This window comes from Carettochelys insculpta, chromosome 1, assembly GCF_033958435.1.
Source record: "Carettochelys insculpta isolate YL-2023 chromosome 1, ASM3395843v1, whole genome shotgun sequence".
In the NCBI taxonomy this organism is placed as follows: domain Eukaryota; kingdom Metazoa; phylum Chordata; order Testudines; family Carettochelyidae; genus Carettochelys; species Carettochelys insculpta.
This window is the reverse complement of record NC_134137.1, coordinates 239,918,560-239,943,902: the sequence shown is the minus strand read 5'-3', so window position 1 is coordinate 239,943,902 and position 25,343 is coordinate 239,918,560. Positions and strand designations below refer to the sequence as shown.

The window sequence follows — 25,343 nt, the reverse complement described above, 5'->3', positions numbered from 1 at the left end:
CTGCTTATTTTCCCCTTCAGACACTTCTTCAGTCTGCTTCCTCATGGCTGGCCGGCTGTCTGCCCCATGCAGCTCCTCCAGTGTGAAATTGGCTAGGCTCAACATAAAATTCACAGCTGGGGCTGTTGAGACCAGGAAAGCATGACAAATTTGTGTGGAAGGAGCAGGGGCAAAGAATGAAGGGAGAGGGAAATGGCATAAACTGCGATTTACTAAGAGATCAATCTCTGTCCTGCAGGCTTTAACCAGCAAATACCAGTTTAAACATAAAACTAAACTCCCTGGGATCCTTATGCTGTAAGTGTAGTGTACTTCTGTGGCAAGGCATGGGGAAGGTTTCTAAAGGCTAGTCTACACTTAGGGAGCTGTAGCAGCACCACTGTAGCCCTTAGTAAAAATGCTACCCCACCTGTGGATAGGCTTCTTGTGCTGGGATCAATACTCCACCTCCCCGAGAGGTGGTAGCTGTGTTGACAGAAAAGCCCCTTTACTAGCATAGCACTGTATACACCAGAGGTTAGGTTGGTATAATTGTGTCACTCAAAGTCCACATTCCTGAGCCACGTAGTTACATTGACACAAAGTGCAGTATGGGCCAAGCCAGAAACTTTTTCAGAGTTAGGAAAAGAGTGACGAGAATAACCTGGTCCGGTCCCAGACTGTCATGTTCCCTTCTACTCAAAAATGGACACTTTTCTTTAATAAACCCATGGGTTCTGTCCTAATGAAAATCCATTTTCCTCTGCCTAGTGTGGGATAGGAGCTGTGGCAAGCATAGGAAGGGCAGTATTACTAGTATGATCTAAAACCTATGCAAACTAGATATCCATGGTAACAGATGTCCCCTACCAGCAGCTCTTTGTCTGACACATGGAATGCCTTCCCCTGAATACTCTCTTCATGTCCCTTCCCATCATTAGCTACACAAGTAGCCATTTTGGTACCATCTTCCACATGGTGGCTGATAGCTGTCTTGCCATGAGATGGGGGTAAACTTAGAACTGGGAGTGGAGCACATAGCTCTATAGTTAGGGACAAGATTCAAGAAGTTTTTGAGCCAATGTTCCGTTATGAAAATTGTAAGCTTCAAGGTCAGAGCCTGCCTCCAGGCTGGAGCAGCCTCATCCATGGTGGCCCCAGGTGCTCCATAGGCAGGAATGCTCTAGCTCATTTGGAGCCGCCCAGATCAGAGGAAGGAGTGCCGCTCCAGCCTAGTTGGGCTGGAGTGGCATTGCCCGTGGTTCCCCTTTGGGCCGCCACAGACGGGGGGGCTGCACTGGCGGTGCTAGAGTGCCCCTACCTGCAGTGGCCCTGCAGGGCTGGAGCAATCCCCTGCCCTCTCTGGGTTGGGTGCTGCTCTCGCCCCTATTGGATAACTGGCTATCCTTAATGACAACATCTAAAACTAGAGAGAAAATTCTCAGCTATAACGGATGATTCAGTAATTATGAAAGATGCATTTGATTTATTAAAATACACATTGCACCAACTACTTTGTCAATGTAATATTTAAACTAGTTGCCAGTCCACAGCAGAAGTACATACATTAAGAGTTGTGCTAGCCTGCATAGGATGGTATGAAAACCGCTTGAAAAAAACAAAAAAACAGTCAAGTAGCACTTTAAAGACTAAGCTTTAAATACTTTAAAGACTAAGAAAATAATTTATTAGGTGAGCTTTCTTGGGACAGACCCACTTCTTCAGACCACAGCCATACCACAACAGATGCAATATTTAAGGCACAGAGAACCAAAAATAGTAAGCAAGGTTGACAAATCAGAAAAAAAATTAGAAAAAAATAGAAACAATTTTTCTGATTTGTCAACCTTGATTACTATTTTTGGTTCTCTGTGCCTTAAATATTGCGTCTGTTGTGGTATGGCTATGGTCTGAAGAAGTGGGTCTGTCCTACGAAAGCTCATCACCTAATAAATTATTTTGTTAGTCTTTAAAGTGCTACAGGATTGCTTTTTCACTTAAAAACGACTTGCTTACTTACTTGACTGCTTTTTTTTGATAGTATATAGACTAGCATGGCTTTCTCTCTGTTACCCTTGAAAAAAGGTTCTCTTGTATATTAATCAAAACAAAAAAGCAGTAAAGTAGCACTTCAAAGACTAATAAAATAATTTATTAGGTGATGAGCTTTCGTGGGACAGACCCACTTCAGACCAAAGCCATACCAGAACAGGCTCAATATTTAATTAATTGTATATTAATGTGGTTTATGCATTAGTGCCACCTACTGGTATTGTGTAAGTATACCTGTTAGAATACAGCATGATCCAGTCATTCCAGCCAAGACAGTTCTTGCAGGTTTCACAATCACTTCTGAAGAATTTATGCAAAATCATTCAATTAATGTACAGAGTAGCCACATGAAGTTTTGAAATTACTTAAATAAAAGGTCAATAGCCAAGCTCAAAAAGAAAGTCTGGATTTTTCAGAGGGTATGTTGGTCATCCATCTCCCCTGCTGCTCCCAAGCACCACCCCCTTCTGCTACGGGAACAGCGGGTGGTGGGGGGAGGTGGGAAAGCCTTCAGAGAAGCGCATCACTGTGCTGTCATTTTCCCAGCTGCGGAGGGAGGCAGAGCAGCAGCACACAGAGCTGCTTCCTCTTCCCCCTTCCAGGGTCGGTACTACAGGTGTTTCTGAATTAGAAACACCTGGAGTATGGAGGGTTACGGTGTGTTTGTGAGAGCAGATTTGTGATAATCTCCTTATTTCAAGTGCTTCAGTATTACACAGTTTTCTGGTGTTGAAAAGGTACAAGAAGTATATTGATAAGATATATCGGCATTAGAAAAGGTTCCAAAAAGGGCAATTAAAATTATTAGGGGTGTGGAACAGGTCCCATATAGAGAGAGATCAAAGAGATTAGGACTCTTCAGCTTAGAAAAGAGGAGACTAAAGGGGCATATGATAGAGGCATATAAAATTGTGAGTGACGAAGAGAAAGTGAACAAGGAAAAATTATTTGCTTCTTTCCACAATATCAAAACTAGGGGTCACCAAATCAAATTAATGGGTTTAAAACAAATAAAAGGAAGTTCTTCTTCACATAGTCCACAGTTAACCTGTAGAACTCCTTGCCTGAGGAGGCTGTGACGGCTAGGACTGTAACAGGGTTTAAAAAAGAAATAGATAACTTCATGGAGGTTAGGTCCACTGATGGCTATTAGCCAGGAGGGGTAAGGAATGGTGTCCCTAGCCTCTGTTTGTCAGAAGTTGGAGATGGGTGGCAGGAGAGAGATCGCTTGATTGATACCTGTTCAGTCCACTCCTTCTGGGGTAGTTGGTATTGGCCACTGTCGGCAGACAGGATAGTGGGCTGGATGGACCTTTGGTCTGACCCAGTATGGACATTCTTATGTAAGAAGCATGAATTCTCTTTACCCTACTGGCAACAGACACAGGAGAATCACATTCTATTAAAGGGGCTGACAATGTAGATGCAGTGCTTTCAAAATCCCTGGGATAATGCCGTTTACTGGCAATTTACCTACATGAGCTTTCCTCTGCTGAAACAGGTTTCTCACAGACCAACCACTCACTAGCTTCACTTCCTTTGTTTTATAGGCTGCTAGATCTTTCTAATCCCTTTGCTTCAGAGTGCTGCTTCTCTTGTAGTCCCACTGTTAAACCCCTGCCCCCATTTTATTCCGTTTAAAAAGACCTTGTTGACTAATATAATGGTTATAGCATCTGTAGGGCTTAGTGGTGTTCAGCATACATATCACCTTGCATTAACAAAGATCACCCCAAGCTTCTATCAAGGAAGTCCCCAGAAATTTTCTTTGGCCAGTATTCTCCTCGTTGGTGCTATCCCACAGACCTTCATTCAAAGCATGATTTGATTATGCAAATTGGCTTTAATTATCCATAAAGCATCTTTCTACCACCTGCCTCCTCACTTGCATATTAAATTGAAACAGTTCTTTTTACTTGTTCATGAGCTCCAAGGACTAGCATCTCCACTTCCAAACTTTTTCTTCTTGATAACGATAGCCAGCAATGAGGGACAATCGCATACTTTATTTCCAGTTTAGCTGTGCTGTTATTACCTCTAAGGAATATCTCAAAGCAGTTACAGTATCACATTTGAAATTGATTCAGCACCTATCTAGTGTCCAGGGCACTGGTAATTTTAATGTGCTGTTCTGAAACATTCTCCGCTTAAAATAGTCTTTTTTTTCCATATTTCTGGTATGCTTAAATATTAATAATCTGAAAAGGCTGCTGCTTCTGTATACTCCCAAACACATCACTCTTCCTCTTATTTCTCCAGTACATTCAGTCATAGTGTGTATAATACCACCATTGTGCTATGTTATTTACAACAGCTCGCAGTTATACTCCTGAAATTTAAACATTATGCCTTCCTAAAACAATAATAATTTCTCACTGTGTTTATGATTTTTTTTGCATCTCTTGCTCAGTCTCAGTGTAACCTAACTTCTAAATTGTGTATTTCTCTGGATTCTTAGTTATCAGAAGCAGCAAGGCAATCCCATATGTGCTCTTCTGGTTTCCAGATTAGTTCATTATCCCTCCAGCAGTTTTGTCTACCAATGATCAGAAGATTTCCTTTCTTACAACCTGTTATTTTTATGCAGCAAATGGACACATGGATCCCTTCCAATGATCCCTGCAAGATTTGTATGTGCCTTGAGAATAGGATAATAAATTGCACTACCCGACCTTGCCCTCCTACTAAACGTAAACTATTTTAAAATCAATATATATATATATATATTTTAAAAAAAAATTCCACTTTGCTTACTTTTTCTAAGAGTGGTTTACAATTGTGGTTTCCCTTCTCTCATTCTAGCTGCAGTTTGTGGTCCCTGTGAAGTTTCCAGACTACAACGGAATTCTGATCTGTGCTGTCCGGAGTATGAGTGTGGTAGGCTGCTGATAATGCAGAGAGCTATAATTGATATTGATGGCCAGGTCTTTTTTTTCGCTTGTTTTTTTGTTTTTGTTTTTATTAGCTACTTTTCAAAGTTATGATTGACATTTTCAGTTATATCAAGCGTTGATTGACTTTTGATTGATTGACTGAATATTTTTCAAAGCACCAGAAGGCCATATTCAGCTCTATCTGTGGAAAACCCCACATGAGAGAAAAAAGATTCATAAATTTCTAGTGAATCTCTTCCTTTAGAAAGAGAGAGAGAGAGATTGTGTGTGTGTGTGTGTGGAGGCGGGAGAGCAAGTAGCCAGGGGACAATTTGTCTGAATGACTTTAGAATGGTTATTTCACTTTTTCAGTTGCTATTTTTATCCAAGCTGCACAATTTACATGTATGCATGAAACACAATGTTAAAACTTTTTAAGGCACAAAAAACCAAACATGAATTATTCCCTAAATTTTTGAGCTTGGATAGATTCCTGCCAAACTGTGAATTAAGGCTTACCCTCTATTGGCATAGAAGCAAGTCAGAAAATGGACCTTCTTTCTTGATGACTAGCTAAGTAACAGCTGATATACGGTCTCAATTTTTTGTCTTAGTGTGTGATTTAGTTACCTGTGAGCTTCCACCTGTACCTATTTGTGAAGATGGTCTACAGCCTGTATTAACAAACCCTGGAGAATGCAGACCAACTTATTCTTGTGGTAAAGTGTCTTTTAAACATTATTTTTGCACTTGGTTTGAAACAAACAAAAATAAATGCCTAACTCTCTGAAAAACCACTGATTTGGATCCAATCGGACTTGTAATGATCTTGCAAACTGGAAACATTCTGTTACTTTCTCTTTCTGAGACTTCAAAATGAAGTATAGAACAGAGCAATGTTAAAAGTTGTAGGCGTTCTGATCAAGAGGTTAATAATGTTACAAATTCTTTGTACTACCTAATAAATGAGGGATGGTGTTTTGGATGGAATAAAATCTTTGGCCTGAACTTGTAACAGGATCTGCTAGGTGGGATTTTTATACCTTCATGACTTATTGAAGTCAATCCCTAGTAGATGTCATTGCCACGGCAGAGGCTTGTTTATAAGAGAAACTATACTTGTGGTTTTTCTTGTATTATTTTTGTTCAATGTGGTACCTAATTATTTCATAGCTTGCAAGCGAGAAGGATGCAAGCTACGGCATATTCCCTCCTGCCCTCCACATCGAGAGCTGACTGTTAAGAAGACCCAGTGTTGTGATGAATACGAATGCACGTGCAGCTGTACCAATTCTACAGTGAGCTGCCCAGCTGGGTATTTATCTACATCTGTCACCAATGACTGTGGCTGCATAACTACCACCTGCGCTCCAGACAAGGTGAGGGATCTGTCACTCTTAAGCAGGAAAATACAGGTTGAACCCCTTTAATCCAGCATTTTCTTGTCCAGCAACATCTGTAATCCTGTATGTATTTAGTTACCTGAATGAGCACTTATCATGGGTGTCACCAATTTCTTTTGGTCCCATAAAGTTTGTTTCCAACCACCAGTCCTGGCTTTCCATGTTCTGTGGTGTTATTTAGCTGTAATTTACTCCTAAATGCCTTCTAAGAACCCAGTAAGCAGTGGGAGTGTTGGTAATGTACAAGGCAGTATTGATCACTGTGGTCTGGAAAACTCTCAGTCAACACCAGTCAGGTCCTGAGGGCACCATACAAGAGAGGTTCAACATTTATCTCTCTTGCAAGGTACAGCTGCTCCAAGCAATCAGCTCAGTTTTTACACAGTAATGCAAAGTAACCCAAAGCAATGCCAGACATGTATATTAAAGGCTTTATTAAGAAAGCTGTATGCAAGAAAACTGAACCATTGCACCTGACTCTGCATGTTACCTTGTGATAATTTCTTGCAACATTAAGAGAACTAAACTATTTAAAATGACAGTGATTTTCAGGATGAAAATACAGCTAATCATGCAGCAACACTGAAATCAATCTGGCTGTATGAATTTCAGAGATCATTCTGAAGCTTTTACTTTGCGTTTGTAATAGCAAAAGCTCATGGGCTATGTTCTGTACAGAAGTTCCCTTTCAAAATTTCACGCTTTACCAGCTTTTTTGTTGTTCAAATGTGCATGGCAATTTATTTGCCATATAAACTGAAATACTTGTGAATATATTAGCTCTAAATGGTGATTAGAGTACCTGCATTTTGACCATTCCTGATGCATCTGGTCACTGATTTCCTTGTGGTCCTTGATGTGAGCTGTTAGCACTTAGACATTTGAGGTCAAATTCATCCCTGAAGTAACTGCCATTGGCATTAAGAGAGTTACAGTACAGGAGAATTTGTCACTATTTTTTTTTCTTTGTGTAGTATATTATCCTATATTAAGATCTGACCGTGGCTTGATTTAATGGACAGAGCACTAGTTGAGACTCAGAAAGCCAGAGTTTTATTCACAGATTTGCCAAATTCCTGGCGGGGGGGACCATGGACACCCGCACCATTGCTTGGTGCCTCATTTTGACATTGATATAAGGGAGATAATGATACCTTTGAAAAATATTTTGAGATCTACAGGTGAAAAGTGCTCTATCAGAACGAGAGTATCTCTGAACAGTGGAGCCAAATTCTTTTTTTCAGTTATGCTGAATCAGACCCTAGCTACCTCCATAGAATTCCATCCAGCAGCCTCTGCACAACTGGGTGTCACCAGATTTTAATTTTGTAATAAACCAACCAAAACTTTTCAAGGTGCAAGGCATTACTGCTGAATCCAGTAGATTTGGTAAGTCTCAGAAAGGACATGGAGGTAGAAAGTCAGCCTTTCAGAGTAAATGTGTGCACCCTTTCATATATTCATTGATGCATTCACTGCACTGACAGGTTTGTGTGCATCACAATGTTGTCTACCCCATTGGGAAATCCTGGGAAGAAGGCTGCACAGAATGCACCTGCACTAACATGGAAGACGCTGTCACAGGACTTCGTATTACAGAGTGTGTAGACAAAGTGTGCCATACAGCCTGCCCTCAGGTGAGTAACACTTCAGGCAAGGCATCAGAACCAGGCTGGGGGGATAGCATGGCTGCAGAGGATCTAAGCAAGAAGGAAACCAGAACCAAACTCACAGAATAAGTAGTTACTCGTCAGTGATGTGTCAGAGAAGGAGCAGCCAGAAGAGTGTTCGGTATCTCTAAACTTAGTTCACGAAGACTCGGGGCTGCGTCAGGCTAGTGTTTTGGACCTGAGAGAGAGACCACTATCCACAACAGTCAGCCTGGCATCTAGTCGCTTCTCTTGCTCAGCTTCCCGTGGCTGCTTAAGTGGCCCACCCCTCTGAACACGTGGTACAAGCCTCCTGGGTTCTGCAGAGGCTGTGTTGTGGCCTCCAGTCTGTCCCTTAAAGGAGAAGCGCGCTTTATCACAGTGACTCCAAAGGGATTCTTGAACTACAGATTTTAAAGGTGCAGATAATAATAGTAGTGAGAAAAGGAATTAAAGAGGTGGGCTGCTGTAGTGATACATCATTTTGGGAGCTGAGTCTGAGACATGCTGAGCATCTGCCATTCTCCCTAAGGTCACTGGGAGTTGCAGCTGCTCAGGCTACCTGAAGACTAGCGTGCTAGGAAGTACCAGTGGAAGCAGGTGCAAAATTCTGATAAAAGGAAGTATTTATTTGCTCAATTCCCTTTTTTTTAAAGCAGTGTTGCTAATCAGATGCACACAGTGGGTCCCATAGACACTGGGGTGCCTGGGACAAGGTGCATGGGTCCCCCAACTCTGTGCCCTGGAAGGGGCAGGGCTGGGGGCAGTCAGCCTTTAGTGCTGCCTTGCTCATTGCATGGGCCCTCCCTCCCCGGCCCTCAGAGTAGAGCAGAGCATCATTTCCACAGTGTTCCAAAGAGGCCCAGGACTTTGGCCGCTGCCACAATGGCAGGCAGCTCCAGTCCCCTCTGAAAGTCTGGGCTGCTGGGCAGTCACCCCACTCGCTCTCCACCCACCCTCGTTTGATGAGCCTGTATGCACATTGCAGTAGTTCAGAAGTTGTTCAAACTATTGCAAACAGCATCTTTTTCTAAATTAGTTGCACAAACTTCTTGCTGATCAACGTGTGCCGTTGGAAAAATCGTGGCTGTCACGGCCCCATTTTCTTTGTGGGGGCTACATGGAAGTGAATGCCAGAGCTCTGGATTAGTAACTTTTTAAGTGAGTGTGTGGTGCTTCTTCACTGCTGGATTTGCTTTACTGGATGGTGTGAAAGGCTCTTCCTGCCTTCTGTGGGGAATCAGTTAGTAATGTATCTCCCAGTGCCTGTGCTCAAGGATTGCAACAACTGGGATTAAGGCTGTCATCTGAGCAGGGATGCAAAAGGGAAGGAGAAGCTCTTTGTAGCCTTTTTTCCTGGCTATCTTTCCTTCCCTGGCAACCCCGGTGAAAAGCTTCCCACAAACTCCCTTTGTTAATATGAAGCACATTGGTTACAATGAAATGATGGTCTTCCTCAGGAAACTCTTTTTTGTGCTTAATAATCCATACAGTTAGGAATTTTTTTTCATAATGTCTAACCTAATCTTCCTTGTTGCAATATAAGCCCATGTTTGTTGACCCTTTCTCAGTGGTGAAAGAAAACAATTTATCATTCTCCTCTTTCTATCATTCTTTTACAAACTTTTACAGATTGTTATCATGTCCCCCTCTTTTCTCCAGACTACACAAATACAGTTTTGTCCATCTTTTCTTGTGGGTTACATTTTTCTAGACTTTTAATAATTTTGTTGGATTTTCTTCAGTTTGTCCATGTCTTACCCAAAGTGTGGTGTCCAGAACTGGCCACAGAAATCCGACTGAAGCATTATCACAGCTGAGTAGAGTGAAAGAAAGATGTTCCTTCTATGTATTGCATATATGGCTGCACATGAGATTCCTGTGGATGTGCCTGAATCTGGAAGGTTTTCCTAACAGTATCCATTGACTGTACATATCTTCTGTGTCCCCTTGTACTTGCTGCCAAGAATATAAGTCATGTGGATTGATGCCTCTCCAGTTCCCTCTTACCACCTCGTGCCTTAAGTCAGAACTAGTTGCTATATAACCTCTTAGATCTTACTCACAGACTGACTTTTCAGTATTTGTACATGGTGTTTAGAACACAGATGCTAATTCAGCGGATTAGTAGTAGGCTAATAATTTCCAGCCCCAGTCCCAGAGGCTTCATCTTTTGGGGTTTAAAAACTATGTCTCCTGACCATGCACATTCTCTGTGAGCGATGAGCATCAAAGGTGTCTTACTTGCCTCAGTGAGGCTCATATCAGCCTCATTGCTCCATCCATAAGTCCTTCAGACCCAAGGAGCTTGGAAGCCCCACTAGTGTAAATTCCTCGTAGAGGAAATAATGGGATTGTGTGCACATTCCTATCTGGGACCTGCCGGTAAGTGGCCCTCACCAGCAGTGAGTGTCGTTTCTGATCCATTCCTATGCACCATATTTGGCAGTAGTGGCAGTGAAGGACAAGCCCAAACCTGAAAGTAAGAAGCCCCCTCACAGGCACAGAAGAAGGTCCCCACAGAGGTGTTTCCTTCCCAAGCCATGCCAGATCAGGTGAGGTGACACACATGGAAATGAATGTCTACCCAAGCTTCCACAGCTGGAGGGACAATGACCACCTTGGAAAACATCCATCTACAGCTCTCACCAGCAAATCCACAGCTTGTTCTGCTTCCACCTCTGTGGTGCTAAGACAAGCCAGCCCTCAGTTGCCACCTGGACTCTGATGTTTCCACAAGCACACGTAAGACTCCTAGCTGCTCAGAGCTCCTTCACTTGGCAGTGTATCTATACCTCTCCTATGGTCAGTTGCTGTCTGTCAGCATTGCAGTGGTCTTGTACAGAAACAAGCAGGATGGTGCCAGGTCTTCCACCCCCTGCTCTGTGTTAATCTATCTTTGGTTCTGATGCCTCAAATGTCATATAATGCTCAAGGGCTTGTACCTTCCAGACAGCTGAAATACTCTCACAGACATGCTCAGTGGGACTCTTTTCCTCAACCAAAAGTGGGAGTTATGCAACATCACAGTCTGAGACCTCTTCTTCCCTCATGGCATGCCCCACAGAAGGACTTCTTTGCCATTTGTGAGAATAGAAAGTGGCTCCTTTTGTGTTCCATGAAGCCATGAGGAAGACTTGCAGGATGAGACTCTTCTCCCCTGGAAAGGTGATCTCCACTATGCCTTCCCTGCAACATCTTTTCCCACAAGTCTTTCACAATATCTGGCAGGGCCAAGCTACCATAATACTTATAGCCCCATTCTGGCCAGGCTAGACCTGGGTTCCAGACCTCCTCAGACTCTCCACCTGCACATCACTCTCCTCTGGTCACTCCTTGATCTCTTCATACAAGAGTTTGGCCATTCCATGCCTTCTTCATCTCATCACCTGTTTGGTGTGGCTTGGGGTAGATGGCGTGTTCCACTCTGGTATGATACATCCTCAACCACAGCAGGAGGGCATCCACCAAGGCCTGCTAAATGCTGAAAGGAGAGATGCTCCTTCTCTCCTCTCTCCATGGAGAGGATGTTCTTGATAGCCATTACTTGAGCTAGATACATCAGTGGACACAATGGCAGAACCCCACCCCCACTACACTGTCTCCCCCAGGATAAAGTTTCCTTATGGCTTCACCCTAAATTCCTCTTAAAAGTTGTGGTGGAGTTCCACCTGAATCAGTTCATACACCTACCAGCTGTGCTCTCCAAACCACAGGCCTCCTACATGGGCAGGTCCTACAACCTTCAATGTCCACTGGCATGCAAACCTCCACAGGGTTCACTCAGTTTCAGCGATGTGCAAAAGATCTGTGGCCATCACTGACTGATCCAAGGGCCAATTTCTCTCCTCCCAGTGATTCTCCAAATGGGGCTCCAGCTGTATCTGTGAGTGCTATGCACAGTCCAATGTACCACTGCCTAATGGAGTCAGCACACTCTAAGAAAGCACCAGCAGCCATACCAGCCTACCTTGTAGATGTCTCATGATGAGGCATCTGTCATGCAGCAACCTGGTGCTCTGTCCACACATTCATGATCTACTACACCATCATGCAAGTGGCAGCTGCTGATGCTGCTGTGGGCCCAGCCATACTGCAGATTGCACTTCCTATCGCATCCTTGCACCCCTGTCAACACTACTTATTACTCACTCCAAGAAGAGGAGGTTGCTTACCTGTGACTGGAGGTTCTTGGATATGGGTGGTTCCTATCTGCATTCCCTTAGCTGCCCTCCATCCTTTCTGCTGCCGACTGGACTATACAGTGGTAAGAGGAATATTGGACAGGCTCCATGCATTTGCAGGTCAACAAATGCCACTAGGGAAACCTTCCAGATTCAGATGCATGTCATTCATGCACACCTTCATATGTAGTACAAATTGGGACCCCACCTTTTGAAGAACCTGCAGTTACAGGAAAGTAACCCCTTCTTGTGTCTTGCTTATAGCACATCTTCTAGCACATCCCAGAATGATGCTGGCATTTTTTGCAACAGTCATATGTTGTTGGTTCAGATTTAATTTGTGTTCCACTGGAAGGCCCAGATCTTGCTTGACAAGATCAAGTTTGAACCTGACCTTTAATCTTCATTTATTTTGTGTGATACATTTCTTCATTTTTCATGGAGATGCACGTCTTTCAAGGTGTTCGTACAGGTATATAGAAAAATGCAAAATTAAAAATGGATAAAACCAACCCCCCAAAGCTTTCCTTTTCTCTTCTGCCTTTGTTGTGGCCCTTGTTTCTTTTCTTCCCCTCCTCTTTCTTTCCAGTGCCAATGAAATCCTGGGAGACCAAAAGGGGCATGTCTGTCATTTCTGTATCTTCCACTAGGAGGAGCAATGTCTGCACCTTACTCTTCTGGAGGTTTTTCAACATGATTTCTGTATGAGTACATCAAAATAGCTCTCTGGAGCATAAAATAATACAGTGGTTTACAATTTCAAAGGACTATACTAACGCTAATTAATGTGAAGGGAACACCTGCTTTCATTCTTGCTTCCTGTCAGCATCCATAAAGTCAGGAACTTGGGTAAATTATATAAACATACTCAGTTTAAGGGTGATGTGATTATGAAAAGCATTTAATGTATAACTTTCAGTGATACACATCTTAATCAGACCCATTTGGCTGAGTGTGTGTAAATTGATTATGAAAGATTTTCAGGACTCTTGAGAACTGTGTTAAATTATAACACAAGAGCATTTGGAGCATTCATGCCAAGTCATGGTAAATGATGATTGTAGTGGAGGCTGACCATGAAATCTATTACTTTAATCTCCAGTATTTCAAACTGACATTTTTCTTTGAAGTAGCAAAGTTAGTCTTCTCCCATATGTTAAGCATGACTGTAAAATGCTGACATTTTGTGCATGAAAGATCAAAGAAAAGATATTTTAAGGACAGTAGTTTGAGTATTGACTGTGGAGTAATCATATCTCGTAAGCATGCAAGTGACTTGGAAGATTGTTACAAACACTTTGTTTTTGTTTCATTAGCTCATTACAGAACAAGGTAAAAATAAATCTTAATGCATTGAACCCTCTTAAAAAAAAGGTTTGTGGGGGAGAGGCAGGTGCTCAGCTGTTGTAAATCAGTGTAGCTCAATCAGTAGAATGGCATGGATTTACAGGAGCTGGCCCTGAATATTTCAGCCTCATTCAGCTAAATCCTGTTGGACCTATCTTCTTCTCTAGGTGTCCCTCTTAGTCTCTGATTAGATCTCTTCAATCTGTGTGGGTCTATAATATAGCCGTCCACATAGTAAGTGTCACATATTGATGTGTTTTTTTAAGAAAAGTCCCTGTTTTCAGGGATAGTCTCCATTCTGTTTCCCATCCAAGTGCTAGAGAGGGAGCAGAGTCTTGCTCTGTTTGCAAAAATTCAGCACCATCCTGAGGATAAACTGTACATCATCTCCTAGACCTTGCAGAAAGTTAGAATTAAAGAGGATATGTGGAAATATGCCACACTCCAGAATACATGGATCCCTTTAATAACCTTAAATAGTCAATGAATCAGAGTGTAAAATCTGCTGTTGCTCCTGAAGGGAATGGAATTAACCCCCTATACTTATTGCAAACCTAAATCTAATTCAATACAGTGTGAATATTCTCTACCTTATGATTTTATCCGCATGCTGTCACCTTCCCTTGCTGAGACCATCTCTGTCTCAGTGCTTGTGCAAGGCGTGAGTCAGTGTAACTAAACCCTGGTAACTTTCTCCACAGCTGCTGCTTATTATTACTTCCCAGTCAGCCCATGTGCACCTGCTCAAGTGTGAAGGATGAGTTGTGTTCATTATTTCTCACCTCCCAGGGTAATAAAATTTTTGGACCCGTAGAGAGTGAGCTTCATGTCAGTATGACAGATGCGCAGAAACTTATGATCACCTCACTGTCAGTTTTGAATCCGTATTTGAACTGTACATAAGACCAGAGTGGTGATGGTGGCAAGAAATACAAGTAAACAATCAGCCCATGAAAATGGGGGAACGAGGAGAATGTTGAATCAGTGCAGCAAGTAGAAATTTGAACAAAAAGTGTTAAATAATGTTGCATCTCTGCATCACAAGTGGTCACAGGACTGTGGAGGGCAGTAATGGTAAAGATTGTCTAGTCAGTCTAATCTAATCTATCCAGAAATTTATGTGGCACTCATCACCATTGTATCTTGTAGGGGTATGTCTATACTGCATTTTTCAAATGCACTGCAGCACAACTCACTTTATGGTGCTAAACGCCACCATGCAGACACATGGGCTGGGGCTGAATGGAGATGCTGAAGCCAGGGAGGGGGCAGGGTAGATGTCCTGTAGATCCTCGTATCTGTACACTGTCCAGTGGAGGGTTGTTCCCAGCAGTACGTGTTCTGATTCTTTATCCAGCTGAGTTTCAATTCCCCAGACAGACTTCCATCCTGGAGGATCTGGTTTCCAGTTGCACAGCGCCAAGATGTCATTTGCACCTGTAGGTGGGCAACAAGTTGGAGGGAAACAATTTTCACAAATACATTTCAAACCTGCTATTTTCACCCTGTTTTCTTTGGATCCAGCAAAGTTTTCTTTGTTAAATGGGCCATAGATGGCGAATTTCAGACCCCAATAGCCAGGATTCACTTATTAAAAACTCCATAAATTCTAGGCGAACACTGCTTATGAATGTATTTTTATTTGTGTATTCGAATATATAACAGAGATAAAAAGCATCTGTCATGTGCCTTAGATGCTCTTACGTATAACAAACAGAAGCAATGTAAAACAACAAATTTAGTAGCACCACATCACACACACAATCAAAATTAAACTATTGCTATGCCTTCCACTGTGATATATCTGGGCAAACTTCTGTGACCTCGTGAAGCCCTATGACCTTGAGAGATTGGTTCACATGGATCACATTGCAGGACAAAGCATAAAATATTCATATTAAAAGATGTAATAAAAGTAATTTATCGGCGGGGGAGGGGAATAGCTGAATAATTAGAGCATTGGCCTTGTAAACCCATGGTTGTTCATTCAGTCCCTGAGGGGGTCTTACAAGGGTCTGGGGCCAGTCCCACTTGCAGGGTGGCATAGCTCAGTGTTTAGAGCATTGGGCTTGTTAACTCAGGGGTGTGAGCTCAAGCTCTGAGGGAGACTTTCAAAGGTTTGGCAGATGTGTGATTTTAAAAAAAAAATAGGCGTGGTGATAGGTCTTGCTGTGAGTGCAGGGACCTCTCAAGGTCCCTTCCCATTCTAGGTGATATGTACTTTAAAAAAGTAAAAGAAGCCATGTTTAAGGGACCAATTGTGGAGTTCAGTAGTGAGGGATCAAATGTATAGTGTGTTTGCAAACTGTTTGTAGATATTAACAGGCTAGAATGTGTTCACATCTCTCCTCAGCAGGTGATTTTGAATTTTTGTTAAATACTAGAGCTAGAGGAAGATTTCCTCTTGAAAGATTTTATTTTGTTTTGTTTTGGTTTTTGGAAAAACAGGAATTCCTATAAAGTTTGTGTTTTTATTGTGCTTTTTGTTGAAAACCAAAAGTATTTTGTTTCAAACTGAAATTTTTCATTGGAAACCTGAAAAACTGTGATGAAAAAAACAGGACAAAAACAGTAAAAATTGTGTTTTAACTGAAATATGTAATAAGAACAAAACATCTCCCTAAGAGCTCTGTTAAATGCATCTGTGTATTAGAAAGCTCCATCAGCTTTGCACTCTGATTTTAGTCATTCATTACGCAAGGTCACTTCCAGGCAGAGATTGGTTTGTGTGTAAAAAGAGGCTGATATTGCTGGTGGCAGGACTAACCATGGCTGGAATAGGAATGATAGGGTCAAGGCTTGCAAAATCCATGTAGAACCTTCTGAAAAAGCACCCACTCACTTTGGCGATGTAAAACCAGAGTGAAAGGTGGCACTGAGCTTATTTAATATTTTAGTTGTCGTCTCAAATTCATCTCATCATGTTGCCAGCTCAGTACTGAAAGAAGAACTGCTCTCTGCCTATTGGGCTGTACTGTTTTCAAACCCACATATTAAGAAATAAAGATGATTGTTTCAGTGTCTTACACGGTGTGGTAGTTGGTTATTTTATGAAGGAAGGAAGTGGCCAAACTACCAGTGAAATTATCACACAATACATTTTCCTAGTCCAAAAGCAATTTTCTGGCTATTGTCATGCCGAATAACTCTCCACCTGTCGGGTGGATATAAACCAGAGGTGAAAGTAAGCAGGTCTACCCCAGTACCTAGCTCTGACAAGAGCAAGCTAAACTGAGGCAAAATCTAGCAGGGAGCTTTTTAAAGAGCTGGCAAGGATCTAGGATGCAATAGGACAGTACCTGCAAGAAATTATAAGTTATTTTCACCCCTGGCATAAGCCCAGTCAGACAATTGAATGTACTAAAAAATTATTCTGCTTCACCCTTCACTTTGAATTCCCTCCTTTTTGCTGTCAGTTCTGATTAGCAACCATGAAGATGATAGAACCGTTTTTTGTTTCATGTTTTCTTATTGATAATAGTTGTAGATCAGAGTAATATCATTAAAAAAACCTAAGTTTACCCTCCCCTAGTTATACAGATGATTTTTTTTCAAACTGAGATGATATCATGATTCTCAAAGTTTTATTCACCTGGGACTCAAACTGGGTTTCTTCCCTAGTCCTACCCTCTTCCACAGTTCTTTGCAGCCACTTGAGAGCTTCCCTCAGAGCTGATCACTGTGAAAGCAAAAGATTCGAGGCAAGGGAGGAACTCCTCTGAGATGGATGAGACATGAAGGAGGAGGGTGAAAAGATGTTCTGCTGTTTTTTCTTCCCCTTTGCTTGCTCCCTCTGGGCCATAGTGTCTGAGGCCATATCTACATTACCCAGAACATCGACCTGCTCAGGGTCAATCTTCTGGAATTTCATTTCATGTGTCTGGTAGTTGCATGCAAAATCAACCTAACTGGGATCAGCAATCGACTCCTCCACTCCTTGCTATTGTGAGGAGTGAGGGAGGATGATGGGAGAAATTCGAGTGAGGGTGCCCAGGTAAGTCGATTGCAGATAAGTTAATTCTAGCTGTACAATTGTCATAGCTAGAATTGCATATCTGAAATCAACTTATTTCCCTAGTGTCAACCTGACCTGAGAGGTTTTGCTGCTATTTTCCCCAACCTGTTGGGTCCAAGCCAGTGGGCACCTCTTCATATTCTACTCCTGTGAGTTGGGTGCCATGGGTTGGGAAGTTCCAATATAGTGGAGTGTCTCAGATCTTCTGCAGCATAGACAAGGAATAAATGGAATGATATATAAAATGGGAGGAACAGGCTAAGGGAATGCCTCAATTTGCTCTTCCGTAGAACAAGAGGGCAATGTACAACAAAAGTAAACTGGATAAAAGGAAATGCTTGTGTACAATTAAACTTTGGAACTCACTGCTGCAAAATGATATTGAAATAAATAGTGTAGGGACTAAAACATGCGTATTTTCATATTACCTCAGCCTCCCCATCCATCTTTGATTGTTTTTCTCTTCTACCTGTTAAATCGTGTCACAAATCTAGCTAGTAAGCACATTGGGACAGAAGCCATGTTTTTACTATATGATTTCTACAGAACCTAGAGCAATGGAGCCCTGATCCTTATTTTGGTAATTAATTATAATAATACTGCAAAGTGCTAGGCATTATTGACTGCTATTGAATTGAAACAGAGGCTGCTCAGCACTTCGCCAGAGATGATTATATCCTCAAAGGACCATGCCTTGAGTAAGATTCAAAATGGACAACACATAATAAGAATTAAGACTGCAGTAAATCTAGTTAGTGAGAAAAATTCAATGGCTTCAGTAAACAAATCAGCAGCTGATAATCTCTTGGAAGTCTCTACCTATAGTTAATAGCATTGCACAATAAGCGGGGTGGGGTTTGGTTTCACAGTTCTTCTGAAACATGTGCTATAGGCCAGTGTTCATGGACATGGTTATTTTGTTACAGCAGTTCCTGTGTCCTTCTAGTTGTTTGAACTGCCCTGTATACAACAAAATTGTACCATGACACATCCTTAACATTACATTTGCAAGAAACATATTACAGTATCATCAATTGTCTCATTACCCTTTGTGGGTTTCTAATATAACTATAAACACTGCCTTGTTCCCCTCCTACAGGGATACGCATACACCCAGCAAGAGGGGGAGTGTTGCGGAAAATGTCAAAAGACTATGTGTGAAGAACAGTCTCCATGGTCTCGAGGGGACGTAGATGTACATTTCTACGAGGTAAGGTCAAGAGCTACGTCCTGTTAACAATGTACCTGGTCCTCCTTGTTTAGAAGGCACAACTCAAATGTTTTTCTCTCCTGTAGAAGAAAAGATATGGGCTGCTTGTTGCGTAAACAAATCAGTTGGTTGTCAAGTCTGTGTTTAGTTTATGTTTAGTAGTAATATCAGCTCACATCTTCAAATTCATGTTACAAATTTGAATTAAGCCTCACAATGCTTCTGCGCATGTGATATTTATGCCCAGCTGAGGTACAGAGTGATTTTGGCTGCATGTACACCACAGAGCTAGGGGCTCAGCATGCCAACACATACTGTCTCGAGTGCAGTGAGCACCAGCATAGGTCTGAACAGCCATGCAGCTGCAGTAGCATGGGCAGCAGCAGCGGGGGCTCTTGGCTGAGCACAGAAGAGGAAGAGGAATACCTTGTATAGGCCCTCACCAGAGGACTCAGCTGGGATGCAGGAGGAGGCCACTGACTTAAATCTCTGTTCTGCATGATATGGATGGGGATTTAAACTTGGTTTCCCCGTCAGAGGTATGGATCCTGACCACGTGGCTATGGAATATTTTGGTTTTGGGGGGGGTCTCCATTGGCCTGTTGAAGCTTTTTTGCTTTGTACAAATAATTCTTTGCTTTTCCCCTGGTCCCAGATGAGTCTCTTGACCTGTAGGGCACAAGGTGAGCTGATCCATCACTTCTGCTAGATTTGCAAATGGCATTTCCAAACGTCCTTTGCTTTTAATAATAAAAAGGCAGTTTAAAAATGTCCCAAATAAAAATGAAATATTTAATTTGGAATCCAAATGGTTGTTTTGTTCTGCCAAGAAAATTGAGGGTTGTTTTGGGGGGCGGGGCATGGGGGTTAGGAGGATTGAGAGTGGGGGAGGAGGAGGAACAACCTAAACCAATTTCTTAATTTTTTTGTAGTTTGGCCACAACCCTCCCACCTCCCACCCTTCTGGGGGGAAGATTATTTGGACAGCTCTACGTCTGCTTAACATTAAGCCTATGTCCTGGTGCATTGCTGAATTTGTTCCTATATGTTTCTCTCCCAGGCATTCTAATTTCAAATATTTGGCAGGGGGTGGGGTGGGGTGGGGAGCTTGCCTTTCAAAATATAAATATTCCTTGTTGCTTCTGAAATCTGATACAGCAGCATAGAGCACAGAGACAGTGTACATGATTCTGTGTTCCTGAAGTCATAGCATTTTGCTATAAAACATGCAGACAGATAGTCTCAACATTCCTGTAGGATGAGTGCTGTTGGATAACAAAGTTCTGTTGTAAAAAACCCACACTCCCTTATCACCAGTCAGGTGGAATTTAATGGCATTAGAGCACTGATAAACTATTAATGTCTGCTGTCCATAAATGTGGAGCATGAACGATGTAAACTGAGTTTTTCTTAGCCTTCAAAAATCAGATCAAGTAATCCTGAAAAGAAAGTGATTTTTAAATACTCAGTTCTGGTTATAAACACTCTTTAATATTAGCAAATTCTAAAGGACCACCCCTCCTTCCTTTGTGTACATAAGATTAGAACAAAAGATTGGTAACAGGATGCTAATCCCTATAAACACTTGTTCAGCTGTAGACCATTAGTTCCATCTATCTGAGATTAGATGCGACCCTAAGATATTACCATATGAAGTCTTTGCAGTGAAGTGTTTGAACTAAGTAGCTGGTGGTGAGTGTGCTTTAAGGAGGATGTCTGGTTATTTCCTGGCACTCAATGGTGCCAGAGACTGAATGGAGATGCAGACAGAGCTGAACAAATAACATTTTTTTGACAATTCTGAAAAAAATGATATATAAAATCTGTTTTGGGTTGAACCGAAAGCATTTTTTCAGAAATTTTCAGTGAATCATAAAGCTGAATAAAGCCATTTTGGATTGAACACAAAGTTTCAATCCCATTTGAAGCATTTTAGAACATTTTGAATTTAAAAATGCTTGAAATTTCAGAATGAAAAGCTCACTATGAATCGACAAATCAAAACATTTCATTATGAAAATGTCCAAAGAAAACTATATATTGGCAAATGATGCAGATCGGGTGAGAACTCTAGCTGGAGACTGAATTCTCTCTCCCCCTATTAAAAAGGGTGACTCAGAGTTGAAACATATTTCTGGAGGACAGAATGAAGAAGCCAGTAACTGTGGTGGCCTGGGCTGTTGTTCTGTCTGCTCAGAATAACATTTTATTTTCAGCACTGCATCGACTAGAATTTCTCTGTGACTGTTCCATAGAGTTTAACAGTAAATGAATAGCTGGAAATAAATAAATAAAATAAATAAATTTGTAAATGAAAAACCCAGACCCCTGCAAAGTAAGGTGGATAGTGGTTTTCTTTTCCCTTTCACTTATGTATTTCTTCATCTTAATCATTTTGTTCTGCTCTTATCCCTGTGGGCCTTGGCAAGCCTCTGCCTGCCGTAGAAGCATTAAATTGCTTAATCCTGTGCAGTGGTTGGGGATCAAAACATTAGGGAAGCAAAATAGTAAGATAAATATATTAGAATGGTAGACCTTCCATTCCTCCTGCTTCTCGTCCCCAGTTTAAAACAGATTTGCTAAACCGCTTCTGCAGTTACAAAGAGAGTAGTGTAGCAGTTATCCAGCGCTAACTTTTCATTACACCTGTTACACAGAAAACCAGCTTCTTTCCATAATAATAATGCAAAAATCTCGAAATCGTCACCCCCATCCCCCCATTTTAACTGAAGACAATCCTATGGATTAACGTCATTCTCTGCTTTACAAACCAAAATTACAAAGAAACATGCTTTCATCTTCTGGTGTATCTACTGTTTTCAGTGGTCCTATGTGAGCCATAGAATCCATTTCTATTGATGAGTATAACTATGGGCATGTCTACACAGCACGGTATTTTGAAATAACTTTCCTAGCATCTACACAACACAACTGCTATTTCAAGACAATTTCAAAATAGTGGTTGTCTTATTTCGCAATAGGTAAACCTCATTGCCCAAGGAATAGTGCCTATTTTGAAATAACTATTTCAACATAGGGGCTGTGTAGACAGGGTACAGAGCCTATTTCGAAATAAGCCATAGTGCATCCAAGGCAGCGTCTACACTAACAAGATCTTTCAAAAGATTGTTTTGAAAGAGGGGGGCTCTTTAGAAAGATCCCATTGAGCATCTACACACAAAAACTATTCTTTTGAAATCAAATTGAAAGAATGTGGTGCTCCTTCAAAATCACTGTTCCTTTCCTGTTTCAGGAAGAGTGCCCCCTTTCAAAAGAAAACGTGTAGATACGCCGCAGGTCCCTTCTTTCGAAAGAACAGTCTTAATTTTTGATCCCTGGCCTGCTCTTTCGAAAGAGCAGGGGCTGTCTGGACACTCTCTTATGAAAGAGCAGATCACTCTTTAGATCTTCTTTGTGTGTGGATGCTCTCTTTCGAAAGAAGCTCTTTTGGAAGAGATCTTCTGGAAGAGCTTCTTTCGAATGATCTTCGTAGTGTAGACATAGCTCAAGGGCTCTATTTCATAATAGGCTCTATTGTGTGTAGATGCCGTATTTTGGAAGTCTGGCTCAGTCCCTGTAAGTCTGAATTCCCAAAGTACCTCTCCAAAGTGGACAGATCTCCTATAATCACCCTGAACCCAGAGCAGGCACTAAGAACACTTTTTAAGTTAAATCTTGTCCATGGTCCCACCTCTTTATTTTTCATGCAGTTAATTTTCTCCAAAGTCTGTCACAGTCAACCCTAAATTCAGCAGTTGATTCCTTGACCTCACAACCTACATCAGGATTTAAGGAATGTTGCATACCAGGAGGGTTCCATGGGCCTTGCTGAAAATTTTGTGAGTTAAAGCATAGAGGAATAACTGCTTGGGTCTGTGTCCAACAGCTTAAGCAGATTGTCACCTTGGGTTTTTTTATGGTACCTCCTCCTTTGTCCACTGTGCACGCACTACCCACATTTCATAATGTTTATCTCTCATGCTTAGGTCGGCACAGAGTGGCGATCCCCCCTCAGGCCTTGCGTTATCAACAAGTGTGTCCGAGTAAACGATGAAGTTTTTGTTGAGAAAAGGAATGTGTCGTGTTCTCACATGGTTGCTCCCACTTGTCAGCTGGGCTACGAGTTGCGCTGTGACCGAATAAAAAATTGCTGTCCCTACTGCCAGTGCGGTAAGCATTCACAGCTACTAATGGCATCATCAGAGGGTTCGGGATCTGTGGCTCACTCTGATTTTGTACATCTCATTGAGAAATGCACGTGGTATAAACAACATTGGGAAATGTTGTACATCTCATTTTGTACATCTCATTGGGAAATGCATGTTGTATAAACAAGTTTAATCTGAGGTGTCCTGTAATATTGAGAATACAAACGGCATCAGCCTCCAGATTGTAGCGCACAATCCTGGCTTTAACTGAAGAAATTCAAATTTGATTAGTTGCAGGAGCCATGTTATTCCTTCCTTGCTGCAGATCATTCTCGTTGTCACTGTACCATCTGCTATCAAAACAAAAAAGCAGTCCGCTAGCATTTTAAAGACTAACAAAATAATATATTAGGTGATGAGCTTTCATGGGACAGACCCACTTCTTCAGACCACAGCCATACCAGAACAGACTCAATATTTGAGGCACAGAGAACCAAAAATAGTAATTGAGGTTGACAAATCAGATAAATATTATCAAGGTGAGTAAATCAGAGAGTAGAGGGGCAGAAAATGTGGGAGGGAGTCAAGAATTAGATTAAGCCAAGTATGCAAACGAGCCCCAATAATGACCTAGAAAATTCACATCCTGGTTCAAACCACGTATTAATGTGATGATTTTGAGCATGAAGAGTTCAGCAGCCTCTTTTTCCAATCTGTTGTGAAAATTCGTCTTCAGTAAGATGCAAACCTCAGTATCATCTGCTCTTTAACTTGGCCTAGAGAAATACTTGTGCAAGATACTCTGGGGTAGGAGTGGGGGAGAACAGTGAGAGTAGGGAGTAGAAGGAGAAGTGCTGCACTCTGCAGGTGGGGAGCATCCATCAGGGCATCATCTAGGAGTGGGAAGCCTGAACTGAAGGGGACTTAATGCCATGTACAGGTTGACTTGACCGGTGTCAGATGAGAGAATTTGCCAAACTCTGGGAAGTCAATATTGTCTGGCACATTCCCTACGCTTCCACTGTTTATTGGGCTCTTAGAAGACAGTTATGGGCAAATTTCAGCGAAATAACAGCACAGATCACTGAGAGCCAGGACTGGTGGCTGTAAATAAACTATAAGGGATCATGGAAACTTGGCTACAGCCATGTTAAGTGGTCATCCAACTAACTAAAATTATGCTGGGTTACAGATGTTGCTGGATAAGAGAGCTCCGGATTAAAGAGGTTCAACCTGTATTTGAAAAAAATAGGCAACTAAGGATGATTCCAAAGGGGAATTCAGGACAGCACTGGCAAAATTAGGACCCCTGGCAGACCTGGCCAACGTCAAACAGGAACAGCTCCCGTTGACAGTGCTGTGTATTGTAAAAGGCATGCAGGATCAGCACTGTAATACATAAAACCTATTACAGTGCTGTTGGTTATACTGAGAAATAAATGTTTTCTTTTCCAGAACCTGTGAATGGTTGTGTAGTGAATGGCACCATTATTGCGGTAAGATAATACTCATGTCAAATGTATGTACGATATTTAAATATTATTTTGAGAATTTAAGAGTATAAATTAGCTACTATATAGATGCTGTTTATAGATTCATCTTCCTCAAATCAAGACTTTGCAAGTGTGGTCCTGTGGTTAGACACCACATGGGCTCAAAGAGATCTGAATTGTTTTCCTAGCTTTGCCACAAATGCCCTGTATGACCTCAGGCACCTCGTTGGATGTTGTGATGACTGAGGCCTTGTAAGTGCATTCAGATGGAAACAATCGTAGGACATGGATTGCGAGGGATGTGTTCATAGATCATCCTTGCTCATCCCAGAGAGAGGCAAAAAACTTTCCTGGCTGCACCCACAGGGCAAAGCAGATTCAAACAGGAAGAAAAGCGGTCCCTGCAGCATCTGGGTGGAGGTATGCTCTCCTTTCCTCTGCTCTGAGTGCTCCTTGCAACCTGAGTCAGTGTCACCCTCCAGATCGTTGACAAAATGCCTGGACAGAGAAATTCCTTCTTCACTGCCTCAAATCTTGTCTGCTTTAAGCCTATGCATGACAGAGAGTATGATCAGAGTTAAGCATCTGACCTCATGTATATGCAAGGCTATCTTGTCCATTCTTTAATCCACATTCTCCAGTAAGAGAGAATTCCAGATATGCTGATCACCCTCCAGGCAAACCTCCCCTCCATGTGTTTAACCTAAACTTTAATCTCTAAACTAGAGGAGCGTCCATACATTTTTCTCTTGCTGCTTATTTATGACTTTCACCAAATATCTGTGGTCTTTTGAGGAAACTACTATGCACTGCAATAAGAACACTTTTCAGTCTTGACTTGTATGTAATGTGTGCTTAACCTTGTGATCCTGTCAGAACCATGGCCCTGTCATACCATTCCTTCTTCGAGTAGTGTACCTGTGGGTGTTGCACTCCGGGTGTCAGTGCATCCTTGCACCGGCCCTTGGAGATTCTTCCATTGCCATGGTT

The 25,343-nt window shown here is 41.9% G+C and overlaps 1 protein-coding gene across 2 annotated transcripts in view; it reads left to right on the top strand.

The window, feature by feature from the left end:
* Positions 1 to 25,343, top strand: part of VWF (von Willebrand factor) — a 233,766-nt gene that overhangs the window by 181,969 nt on the left and 26,454 nt on the right. For both annotated transcript variants that reach the window (XM_075003060.1, XM_075003070.1), the window contains 8 exons: positions 4,619 to 4,721; positions 4,834 to 4,908; positions 5,519 to 5,623; positions 6,078 to 6,283; positions 7,795 to 7,944; positions 18,602 to 18,712; positions 22,699 to 22,882; positions 24,316 to 24,356. In XM_075003060.1, the coding sequence (XP_074859161.1) occupies positions 4,619 to 4,721; positions 4,834 to 4,908; positions 5,519 to 5,623; positions 6,078 to 6,283; positions 7,795 to 7,944; positions 18,602 to 18,712; positions 22,699 to 22,882; positions 24,316 to 24,356 (975 nt within the window). The remainder of the gene's footprint in view (positions 1 to 4,618; positions 4,722 to 4,833; positions 4,909 to 5,518; positions 5,624 to 6,077; positions 6,284 to 7,794; positions 7,945 to 18,601; positions 18,713 to 22,698; positions 22,883 to 24,315; positions 24,357 to 25,343) is intronic.